Source organism: Pyrus communis, chromosome 6, assembly GCF_963583255.1.
Source record: "Pyrus communis chromosome 6, drPyrComm1.1, whole genome shotgun sequence".
NCBI classification, from domain to species: Eukaryota; Viridiplantae; Streptophyta; class Magnoliopsida; order Rosales; family Rosaceae; genus Pyrus; species Pyrus communis.
In genome coordinates, this window is record NC_084808.1 from 11,405,569 (window position 1) to 11,418,028 (window position 12,460).

A 12,460-nucleotide genomic window follows, 5' to 3' on the forward strand; every position below is an offset into this window, starting at 1 on the left:
TTTAAGGCTTGGAATGGATAGCACATGCATGGAGCAAGGTGGATGGACAAATTGAAGTTCAAGAACGGCTAGGAATATGCTGAAGAGTTGAAGAAATTAATTCAAGACTTGGAAGACAAGGAATCAGCTACAAAGAAGGAAACATTATCCAAGTTACCTTATTTTGACTTAGTCAATCCTAATGTTTTCTTACTTATGTTTCAGTTGCCAAGAGGATCCCTAATTATATTGGGACACTTAAATATATGTTCTAGAAGGCCTAAATCCTATCCCTAAAGAGGATGCTGCACTTATCCCTTTTCTTGCCGTGCAAGACATGCTACTTATATTCATAAGTAATGGAGGTTGCTAGTCACAATCGTGGTAAGTAAATTCCTAGCAGGAGTATCATGCTGTTCATAGTTACGAATGCCTTGTCAATGCTTATGATTTTCACAAAGCTTAATGATCTTTGATTGTATCTCTATTACGATGTTCATGTAGGGAACTATTACAGAATAATTTGGTTGCCGATGCGTTGTCCATCCAATTCAATTACTTAAGGAAAATCTAAGGATTAATTAGTGCTATTCATGGTTAATCTGGGGTGTTGAGGTTCATGGTTTATTGGAAAAGCAACTGGAAATCAATTTGTATGCAAGTGTGGTATGTGTGGAGAAGGACCCTCTAGCTAGCTAATTACCCATATTTTCCCCCAATTTCGTGCCAAACTTGTTTAAGTCTTTAATCTACTTATCTTTACTTTAAATTCATCAAAAACCCAATCCCCTTTACTTTGTTGTGTCAAATTAGTTAGAATCTATCCAAACTTCTGTTTTTAAGTGTTTTGAGTCAAGTTAAAATTAATTTTCATCCAAATCACCCTTTAGTGTCTAGTTTGAGTCTACTTGATTATTTTGTGCTATTTTGAGTCTCTTTAGTTTGTTTCAAGTTATTTGAGTCTAGTTAAGTGTTTTTAAGCATAGTTTTGTGTTTTTGAGTCAGTTTTAAGTAGATTAGCAATCCCTCCTAATCCCCAGCCTAGAACGATCCCTACTTACATCTTTACTACAATTGTCAATAAGAGGGTTTAATTTGTGTGCTATCATATATCACATCACACTCCTTGTTCGCACGAGCTTAAAAATCGATGCCCAACGCTCCTGGCTCGCAAGAGCATAAACTGTGTATGGCAAAACCAAAACAAAAACAAAAACATAAAAATAAATAAATAAATAAAAGAAAAGAAAAAAAAATCACCATCATAATCACCATTAAAATCGCCAACATCCATCACTCATTTGAACTACATCATGACTTGATCCCTCCACAACCAAAGGTACGTAGGCAACTTGAATCTTCAAAACTTTAAGTATAGTCACATCACCAACAAAACATAAACACTATGAAGAATAAAGAGCAAATTCAAATATGAATACTTTATTTCTTTAAAGAAATTTTTTTTTGGCTACAAAGCCTTATTACAAAAATGAGCAAAGGCAAAGAGGCTTAAAGCACAAAAATAGAAGACACTACTTGAAAGCTATGTCCCTAAAACTACAGCGACTATCTTCAAGCAAGCCTTCCAAAGTCTTCAAAGTCTTTACGTCAATAGGAGACAAGGTTCCATGGCCACACCATTCTCTTGCTCTAGGCGTAAAATCTTCTCTTGATGCTGGGAAAGTGTAGCTTCCTGCTCTGAGAGAACAACTTGAAGTCGCGATGCTTTGGTTTCAAATTGCTCTCACTCACACACCTACGCTTCTAGCCATGCCTGGACAGAAGCTAAAGAAGTCCCTATAACTTGATCACCTTACGAAGCAGCTAGCTTAAAAGATTGAACTTGGGTAATTAATAAGTCTATTGCCGCAAGTCGTTGAGCTCTAATCTCTGGACTCAATTTCTTCAAGGAAATGGCATGCAAGAAAGAATACTCAGTTGAGGTAGCCATAAGTTCGGCAATCTTGGTTCTTAAGAGCGAGGAATCAACATTAAGATGGTCAATTACAAAGCAAGCTTCAATAAGTCCTCGTCGAGCAAAGCAAGGTCCTCCAACTAGCACTTGAAAATACTCTACTCAATATGGCTCTTAAGATCCATGGGCGTGCGAAGCTAATGCGATGGATAAACTGCTCCGTGCCATTAAGGTTCAGCCCCTTCAAAGAGATCTCAGAGCTAGTCGGCAAAGGTGTTGGACGTATGACGAGTTTTTGCACACCACCACTTGCACACAGCAAGCTTGGGTAACTTGCCAGATTTAGAATGAGTTCTACACCAGGCGGATCCCCAATCTCCTCAGCCATAGGAATATCTGATAGGAGCATATTTAGGCAACTTAGTTGGCTTGTTCTTGTGCATTTACGTTGTTATTTCTTAGTTCTTTAAGTCTTTTAAGTTATTTTCGTATGTTTTCAGGTTCTAAGGGCTAAAGGAGCAAAGAAGTGCATTTTGGAGCCTTTTGGAGCACTTTTGGGCTAAGGATGGATAGCTTATGCTTGGAGCCAAAGTGTTGGACGAAATTGAAGGCCTTGTATGCACTTTAGGACATAAAACAAAGGGCCTAGCCCATTCTAACACCATTGCCGTGCATTCCCCTTCCACTCCTTCCAATTACAGCTTTCCCACTTCATCATTTAACCACATGCTCTCCCATTCATTCACTCTTTAATCATTCCATTCATGCACCCTTTAATCATTCACTCCCTAGCTGTTTTTCCATTCATTCCCTTCATTATTTCAGCCACTGTCACATTATTCCAACCTTAGCCGCACACTTCCATATTCCCTAGCTGTCACTCATATTAAAACCATCATCATTCAGCTACATTCTCCCATTCTCCCTTTGTGCCGTGCATTCCCCTTGCATTTCCAGCTTTCCCACTTCATCATTGCAGCACATTCTCTTCCATATTCCCTCTTTAATCCATTGTAGCCACCAATCACCCTAGCTGTCACTCACATGCTTTCCCATTTTAATCATTCACCCTAGCTGTCACTCTCATTCTCTCCCATTAATTAAAATCAGCCACATTCACATATCACCTCATAAGCTGTCACTCCCATTCTCTCCCACACATTCATCACCAAGAGACAACCATTCACTCTTCTCCCTTCTCTGCCGTGCCTTCCCCCATCCTTGCCATAGCCACTATATCCCTTCCAGCCACCATCCACACCTCCATACACCTTCCCATCAAATTGCCACACCACCAAACCTCCCTAAATCCATCCCTAACCCAAAATAACATCCAAATCATCCATACACCATCTCTGCCACAGCAAGGAGAAGAAGAAAGAGGAGTTTAGACGCACAGAAATTCAAGTGGAATTGTTGGGCGTTCTAGGTGTAATCGATCTTTTAATCTTTATGTTTAAGTTTAATTTTATTTCTCTTTTTGTGAACATGAGAGGCTAAATCCCTAGTTAGCTAGGGGGTGATTCGAAACCATGTTTATGCTTGCAATATGAATTGATTACCTTTGGTTGGAATTTCATGAGTTGTGGATTCAATTTGTTTAACTGTTTGATTGATAACTTATTTATGTATGTTTATTGAGAGTGCACGCTTAATTTTCATGCATGAATATGACGCTAGAATATAAGTAAGTTTCACCTAATAGTTATGAACTTATATTCACAAGTAGTGGAGGTTGCTTATAAACAATCGCGTTAAATGAATTCTTGGCACTAGTTTCATGCTCATCATAGTAACGAAGGCCTCGTCAACACTTATAGTTTTCATGATGCTTAATGATCTTTGATTGTATCTTTATTGTGCTTTTCACGTAAAGGACTTTTGGAGAATGTTTTGAATTGCGTTGCGCTAACCCATCCAATTCATTAACTTAAGGAGAACTTGACGGTGAATTTAAGCGAACCTAATTAACCCGAGGTGTTGAGTTTCATAATTCATCGAAAGACCAACTAAAAATCATCTTGTATGCAAGTGTGACATGTGTGGAGAAGAACGTTCTAGCTAGCATTCATCCATATTTTCATCAAATTCATCTTTCCAATCTGCCTTTAATTACAATCTGTGCATTTAATTTAATTTCGTCAAAAACTCAATCCCCCTTTACTTTAATGTTCAATTTAGTTAGAAAGTGTCTTAGTTTGTGTTTCTAAGTGTTTTGATTCAAGTTATTACACAAATTTGTCCAAATTAGTCAAAGTGCTCAAAACTGCCCAGAAAGTGTTTTTAAGGCAGTTTTGAGTGTTTTGGGGCTGTTTTGAGTCTTTTGGTTTGTTTTAGTGTTTTTATTGTTTAGTTTTGCATTATTTGAGTCTAATTTAGTGTTTTAACCTTTGTTTTACGTTTTTGAGTCAGTTTCCAAGAGATTTTGCAATCCCTCCTAATCCCCGGTTAAGAACGATCCCTACTTATACATATACTACAATTGTCACAAGAGGGTTTTAATTTGTGTGCTTATTTAGTTAGCATCAATATCGCCTCCAAATAACATCTCCATATATGAATGAACACCCATGTTCTCCAAGTCAAATTAAGAAGGCTCAAACATCTTCTCTTTCTTGAGATGGAAATTTTCATCACTATCATCCAAAGCATCTTCGCACGGTCGCTTATTCAAAACCTGTTGACATTGCCGTAGAACAAGCTCATCTTTATGCAAATCAACTTCATCGCCCTCCCCTTCAGAAGCATCAAGATGTTGGGAAGATGAGCATAGACGTTGATGAGCTAAAGTCACAGATCTATCTTGCAAAGGCACTGCACTCGCACAATCAAGAGGTGCTAGTTACACAGGAACCGTAGAATAACCCTCTATTGGCTTATCATTATGTGAATAAGAAGAATTGGTACCACTTGTTGTCCTCAAGTCGGAGGAACGAAGGTATAAGTCATCTACAAGACATCGCCGCGTTTGAACGAAGATGTGGTCCATCCTCAAGCCGTTACAACTTCTAAAAATCACTTGCGCTTGTGAATCATTAAGACTATTTGCGGCAAGCATGCTAGAATACCTCATCATCAAAGACCCTAGCTTGACTGGAGTTGGTGAAGAAAGCCCTGGCTTGTCTAAAATCGAGGAAGAAAAATGAGTGCCGAAGTACTCACCCAACCAACCTACACATAATGGTAGGGAAGTTTGAAACAATGCTCAAGCCGTTGTAAATATGGGCTAAGACTGGAATAATAAGACTAAAGGATTCACCTGTAGCCATTTTGCTAGCAACTTTGAAAACTCCGAGACGGATAAGGTTGACGTCGTCTTTGGGGAAAACAAACTTACAAAGCTAACTAGCTAAGAGAGCGGCTAGGTAAGATTCTTCCAAGTGCTTTGGTGCTATGCCAAGATCCTCAAATGCTTTCAACTCAGCAGGAATACGGAGCGCAGGTGGACCAATAACACCTGACAGGATCTGAGTATTTCTTCGCCCTGGTTGTCTTGTTGCGGCCACTTTTCTTCGAAGGCCTCTTGTACTTCATGGCATCCCAGTACCAAAATCAAACCCATGAAGAAATCTTTATACTTGATTTACCTTGAGCCTCCTGGGAAAGCTTGTGATACACCCAAAAAAAAAAAATGGTAAATCGCAGGTAACCTCATCATAAAATTTCCCCTGGATCGGCAAGCCTCTTATCTTGTGGAGGTCCCAAAGTGAAATCAACATCTCCCCTTGAGCTGTGTGAAGGGTGTTGGTTGTTGAACACCAGTGCTCGAAGAACGCACGAAGGACAAAAGGATGGCGATCGTAGCTAAACAAAGATGTGTACACAACGTGATAAAGGCCTACTTTGGTAAACACATCTTTGGATCAGCTCAAGACATCTTCAAGCCACTCCTAGTAAAACTCAACATAGGCAACTTCCCCAGTAGTCGACAAGGCACTACTCCAAGTCACAGATCTGCTGCGGATGCCATCACCAAGAAGCTCAAACGAAGTCGATGAATTATCATGAACATGATGCGAAGGGTTCAAAACTAGAACCTTTGACGTACATGCCTTATTCTTCGTAGTTGATTGACCAAAGTCCATCACCTCCCAAGACTCTTCAGAAGACCATGACTTGATGTGCATTGAGTTATCTTTTATAGGAAGAACAAGTGGCCTTGGTCCAGTCAACGGCGCACAAAGCTTCAATGTCGTTCCCTTATCTCGCGAATCATCTTCCTTCATGAGAATGGTGATGGTATTGTTCTTGAAACACTTGAAAAATACCATGGCTGCAACAAAACAAACAAGGCAACATAAGCAAGAGTACGGCACGACAAGAAAAGAAAAGAAAAAAAATTTCTTTTTGCTTCACCAAAACAAAAGACGTGCGAGACTAACCTCGTGAGTGTTAAAGGATGATGTTGATGAAGTCGTAGCAGTGAAAGAAATCAGCCACAAAGCTTGAACGAGCACAACAAAGTGAGCAGCGGCAAGGGGCAAGCCAACGTCACCACCAAGGAAAGTTGTGACCAAAAGACATTACATAGCGTTAAAACGCTCTAAGCTTTTGCACAACCCCGCAAGGTAAAAGTGACGCACTGTAACAAACTCCAAGCAGCAACTGCAAGGCACGGCAGTGACAGCAGCGGCAAGAGGCACGACTACGTCACCACCGAGGAAAGTTGTGACCAAAAGCCACTACACAGCGTAAAAGTGCTGCAGTCCTTACACTACCCCACACGGTAAAAGTGAAGCATGACAACAAGCTCCAAGAAGCAACAACAAGCATGGAAAGCACATGAGCAAAGAAAACCCACGATTCCAAGCAGCTATGAAGTGCACGGCAATAGGAGTTGTGTTGTGGAAAAAATATACGCCCAATTGTCCTATATAAGGGTCAATTACTTCCTAATGCTATAAGGCAAATACATACCCAAATAGCAAATGGAAGTTCAAAACAAGAAAGCACATTCCCACCAAAAGAAGGAAGCAAACTCCAAGCAAAAAGATGACAAGTTTTAGCCAATCTGCGCAGGTAGGACGTTTTTGGTGCCAACTTAACTTTCTGGAAGGGTTTTGATGCAAGGCCAATTGGAGAAGGGAGATAAGTGGCTAAAGATCATTGTGTCCAAATTTCATAATTTTCCCTAAAGCCAAACATTCCAAGTTTCAAAGTCATTCCCACCGAAATTGCTTTCCCATCAGGAGTTACGCAGCTATAGGAAAATGCAAATTTGAAGGCTTTCTCGATTTTTCCTAGTTATGTGCGATATATGCCTGAAAAGATAAGGGATAAAGCTACGTTTCCATATTTGTTCAGAATTTTCCAAGAAAGAAATCGACCTCAATTGGGCGTGCAAGTCAGATGACATGTTTCCCAAAACAAAAAAAAAGGAAAGGAGAAATACCTCTTTGTTGTGGGGAATCAAAAAGGGTAAGAAAAATACTTCCCCTTTATTATAGAAAATTAAAACAAGGAAGAAAGGCTCCTTCCTTGCCATGGAAAATCAAAATAAGGAAGAAAAAGACTCCTTCCTTGCCGTGGAAAACAAAAGAGGAAAGAAAAATAACCTCTTTGCCATGGGAAAGAAAAAGGGAAAGGAAAATGCACATCCTACTCACTCAAGGGCAAGCGTTAAAACTTTCCAAAACCTTGAAGGAAATCATCAAAAGCTTTCTAACACTTTGAAGGAAGTCAACTTCGTTACCAAAATTGAAGGGGATTCCTATCGAAGGAAGGAAAACATTTTCCCTACAACCACACGAAAAAATTCAAAATGCGCCAAATGTATTTTGTCAAAGATTATGGGAAATCAAATACGTGCAATAAGTATGTGCTGAATCATTCATTTTCAAAATTTGTTTCAAGATCAAACCTCTACGGCCCTTGAAGAAAACTTTCATTTCATTCAAGACCAAGCTTCTACGGCCCTTGAAGAAATACATTTCATTTCTTTCAAGATCAAGCCTTTACAGCCCTTGAAGAAATGTTTCGTTCAAGGAATACGCCTCAACAACCCTTGAAGAAATGTTTTAGCCCTTGAAGAAATGTTTCGTTCAAGAAATATGCCTCAACGGCCCTTGAAGAAATGTTTCGTTCAATAAATACACCTTTACGACCCTTGAAGAAGCAAAGTGGTTCAAGATCAAGTCTCAACGACCCTTGAGTTAGAACATTCACATTGTAGGACTTCAAAACACATTTCCTACATGTGACAAGCACATGCTTATAACGCACCTTGAAGTGGGGGCATTTGTAGACATGTAAATTTTATTGCATACAAATTATGTATCACAAAGCTCCACGTGGCGTATGACTCATCACAAATGGACAAGTCATCAATGATATGTGGCACAAATCAAAGCAAAGGAAGTACAAAACCTGCCCAAAAATCGGCACAAGGGAGAAACACCCTTTAAATTTGGCAAAAGGGTTTAGATTGGTCCTAAAACCGGAAAGAAAGTTAAGGCATCTTCATAAAACAAGCAAGAATTGAAGATTGCTCACAAAATAGGCAACAAGGCCTCATAATTTCGGCCAAGGGAGTAAAGTGGCTGAAATTAAGACACAAAACATGCTTAAATTCTCCCATGGACAAATTAGGACATAAATCAAAGCCAAATCCGCCCAAAGGCAAGCTTTGAGAAGCCTATAAATACAAGGTCCTCCCATAAGCATAAGGGTCAAAAAATTCTCTACACAGAAGAACCTCTACCAAACCTTGGAAGACTAATACGCTGTCAAAGCTCTCTTCGAAGAACATTCAACCGAAGCTGAAGCTTCCCCTCGACCAAAGCCGAAGCACTTCCTTGAAGAATCAACAAGTGCTCATGCCGATTCCTTCAAGACTTTGTTGCAAGCTTATAAACTTGTAGCAACGTTCATTTCAAGATCAAGTTGCCAAGACCCTTGAAGCAACGAAATCCCACATCAAACACTACCCTTGCCGCACCCTTGAGGTGATGATCATCCACGCGTTGTTTTCAAGCTCAAAACTTGAAGCAATCATTTAATCGTTCGTCCAAGATCAAGTCATCGCGACCCTTGGATCAAAAATCACGCATCTACATCAAATTTGAAGACTGAATTAGAGGAAAAGTTATAAACAGAGATTGTAATCTACAAATTCAAATCAATACAAATTTACTTTGTACACGTGTTCTCGTTTCATTCGAACCAGAATTTTCATGTTTACAGCTAGGTAAGTTAACAAAAAATTGAAAGGACTCTTGAAGATGCTGACGAGCCAAACATAGAAACACCTAAGCTTTGCTTGCTTATTAACGAGCCAGCATAACTTTGCTAGTTTCTATTACTCTCCGAGCTTAGACCAGCCAAATGCAAACCAAGCTTAATACAAATTTGGCATTAAGTCAATGTACTGCTTTAAAAGGGTTTGCATTTCAAATATCATTAAATGTTTCAAAGATACAACACCACCACATGACCAAAATCACACTCACCAGAGAAAATCACTGTCCTCTAACCCCAACATCGTCGCCTTACCTCAACGATTTGTCGGGGGATGAAATGGCAATCGTAAATTCGATCTTCCCACTATATTCATTTGCATATACAATGTAACTCAACCGAGCACTAGGTTATTTTAACCCGATCGTATGATTTTTTCCGTTTTAGTAGGAGTCATCCATTTTAATTCGATGACTAGAAATAAATTCTCAATTTAAAGTTCGTGTATAGCCCATCTCGAAGTCTTAACTTAACAAGCGAGTGGATCTACACCACAGGTGTAATGAACCTCTAACATTATCCCACGTGGCAACCTCAGAGTCATAAAAACAACATTTAAAACGAAAACAGAAGAACTGCGCTTCAAACAAGTAAGCATGTCGTCCTCCATATCCTCATCTCAACAGAGCTTTCTAGCCAACGTTCTCACCCCACCACCCCACAAACCCAAAACCAAGATTCTCATTAATAACACTTTCATCTCATGCAAAAGAATTGATGAAACGCCCAGAAAGGATGGGAACAAATTGGCAAAGTTGGCAATGGTGACACTGGCAGCTGGGGTGTTGACATTGGGCTCAGTTCATGATGCATCAGCTGCCAAATCTGGTGGAAGAGTTGGAGGCCAGGCGTTTCGGTCTTCGACTCCTCGGTCTTCGTCCCCTAGGATCAATAACAATTCAAGGTAATTAAAAATTGTAAAAGTTTTAATTCGATTATTTCAGTGTTTGGATTGGATTGCTGCGTTTGGTTAAAAAAGTTATTAGTAAGTTCCTGCTACTGATTTTATACTTTCTTAGAGTCATGTATCGGAATTTAAAATTCTAATGGCTTTAAGTTGTGGAGAGATCAATTAGGAAATAATTAAGTGCTACTACAAGAATCCAGGGTTGCAACTTAGAAGGGCCTCCTATTAAACTTTTCAGGTTAAGTTTTTAATGAAATCGGTTCCCTTGTAAAATTTATGGCAACCTATGACATATGGATAAGAGATGATCACTTTGAGGATTGGGTTGGGACATCATTTTCGGGTTGAAAAAAGAAAAAAACTGTTTGTGTTTTTTATATAAGCGATAATCCAAGCTAAATTAATCAAAACTACCAGAAGTGGCAATGGAACTTGAACACAAAGAGCGGAGTACGTGTTCTAGCTAACTTGACTAAGTTCATTAGTGCCCCGGATAATACTGATTTAGCTAACCAGCCTTCCATGCTTGAACTATTACCATTTCGTTCTAATATCCTTTTCATACCAAAAGTCACGAACTATTGGCTGCTAGATATTGGGTGGTGCTATCTACACACCCAATTTTACCTTCACGCACCAATGTTAATTTCAATCATTTGGTCTTCTTCAATTCATTTAACCGATGACCGGAAATTGAGATGGGTGTGTGGAAGATAAAAAGAGGTGTGTGGTTGGCACCACCCTAGATATTTTATTGTTATCTGAGTTTTATTATCTTACTTTAGATCACTGAGATCAAATCATTCCTTGTGCCATCAAAAAATATATTGTTCATTAGTGGAACTAGTCATTTTTTGGCATGATTTTTGGATTGGTAGCTCCCTTTTGTAATGCGTTTAAGTTTATATCTAAAGATATGTTAACTTATATGTGTGTCTATAATTTGTAGGACCAATATATACATCAATCCTCCAGTAGCACCACCTCTAGTTGGTGGCTATGGATATGGCTATGGAGTACCGTTCTTCGGAGGCTGGGGTTGGTCTCCATTTTCATTTTTCGCCCCAGGTCCTGGTGTTGTCATTGGCATCGGTGGCGGGTTCCAACTTTTTGCTTTCTTTGTGTTTCTTGGTGCTGTTGCTGCTGTTGCAAGGAGATTCACTGGATCAAGAGACGAAGAAGAAGATGATTACTAGCAACAAACATCTTATACAAACTGATGTTTACATGCTTCATACTGTACTGTATACAAGACAGTGTACTATGGAATAGCATTATGTAATATTGACTCGCCACCACTATTAATGTAACATACGCAATTCTTGTGATTTTTTTTAGGAAATTGATAGAAATTGACCATTTCCTTAATCTTAGGACTAAAATAGAATTGTTGGGATATGCACAGTCCATGCACACGGCATGCACAACGATATGGGTTTTTTAAAAACTTAAAATGACCATATTATCCTCATATATAAATTGGTTATTGCAAAGACCAGTTAGCGTTTTTTCTTTCCTTGTTTGAAAACCTCTCTTGCGACCCCTACTCGACGAACGGCAAAGAGAACCCCTAAACCACCCTAGCATCGCTTTTTCGGGTTCCTCTCGATCATCGTCTCCATTTTGGCTTCTAATTACTTGCTTTTTGAATTGGGTTTTTTGGATTTGTAATGATGGCAAGTCGAAGAAAAGAGGGATAGGGAAGAGATCATGTTGAGGACTGACAGCTGTGACGTTAATCATCTCAAATCACTTCTTGTTCCTGACCCACAGATGGACTTTGAATAGAATCTTCGACTTGGTGAGTTGGGTCAACATCGGATACAACATGGCTAGCAACTATGACAGCAATTCTTGGCCCATTTTCTGTGAGTTTCGCTGTGCAGGACGTTTGTGAGCGTTTTCTTTGTTCGGCTTTCTTCTTTCCAGGAGCCAATTAGGGTAACCATGGATTTTGAAATATGTTTCTTTCGAGTGAGGAGTCCCATTGCAATGGTTGCACAGGAGCTTTTCCTTTTCAGCTTCATCCGAATCCCACAGAGAAAGGGAGACTTACTGACCATGGGCATAGAACGATTACTGTCAGCATTCTTGCTGCCAAGCATAGTAGTTTATCGCTGTGCTTTACGCCGAATTGTGTTTAAGCACTCTTCTATTACCGGACGCCCATTTTGCTTTGTCCTCATTGCCTTGCATCGCAACTCGTAATACTGAGATTCATCAACCTCATCATAAAACACTCGGTTTGAGCCGAATCCGAAAATCCTAGAAATAGAATAGAAGAGAAAAATCTACTTTCATCAAACTGGTCAACAAACTGGTCAACACTGCCCTTTATGTTTATGTTCTTCGCTATATCCAACAAAGAAAGCTACACTCCAACGATTTTCTTTTGATAAAACTTGTTTCTTTATGAAGCACCA

General features: G+C 39.4%; 1 protein-coding gene across 1 annotated transcript; it reads left to right on the forward strand.

Moving 5' to 3' along the window:
* The first annotated feature begins 9,719 nt into the window (after positions 1-9,719).
* Positions 9,720-11,367, forward strand: LOC137737872 (uncharacterized). Its single transcript, XM_068477446.1, has 2 exons — positions 9,720-10,034; positions 10,987-11,367. Exons 1-2 carry the CDS (start codon positions 9,727-9,729, stop codon positions 11,231-11,233), a joined length of 555 nt encoding a protein of 184 aa, XP_068333547.1. The 5' UTR covers positions 9,720-9,726; the 3' UTR covers positions 11,234-11,367.
* The last annotated feature ends 1,093 nt before the right edge of the window (positions 11,368-12,460 follow it).

What these genes read in the sequence shown, in the direction of transcription:
- LOC137737872 (XM_068477446.1), top strand. Translation starts at nt 9,727, where the DNA reads ATGTCGTCCTCCATATCCTCATCTCAACAGAGCTTTCTAGCCAACGTT. An exon ending in AGGATCAATAACAATTCAAG is followed by an intron (nt 10,035 to 10,986) that starts GTAATTAAAAAT and finishes TATAATTTGTAG; the next exon opens with GACCAATATATACATCAATC.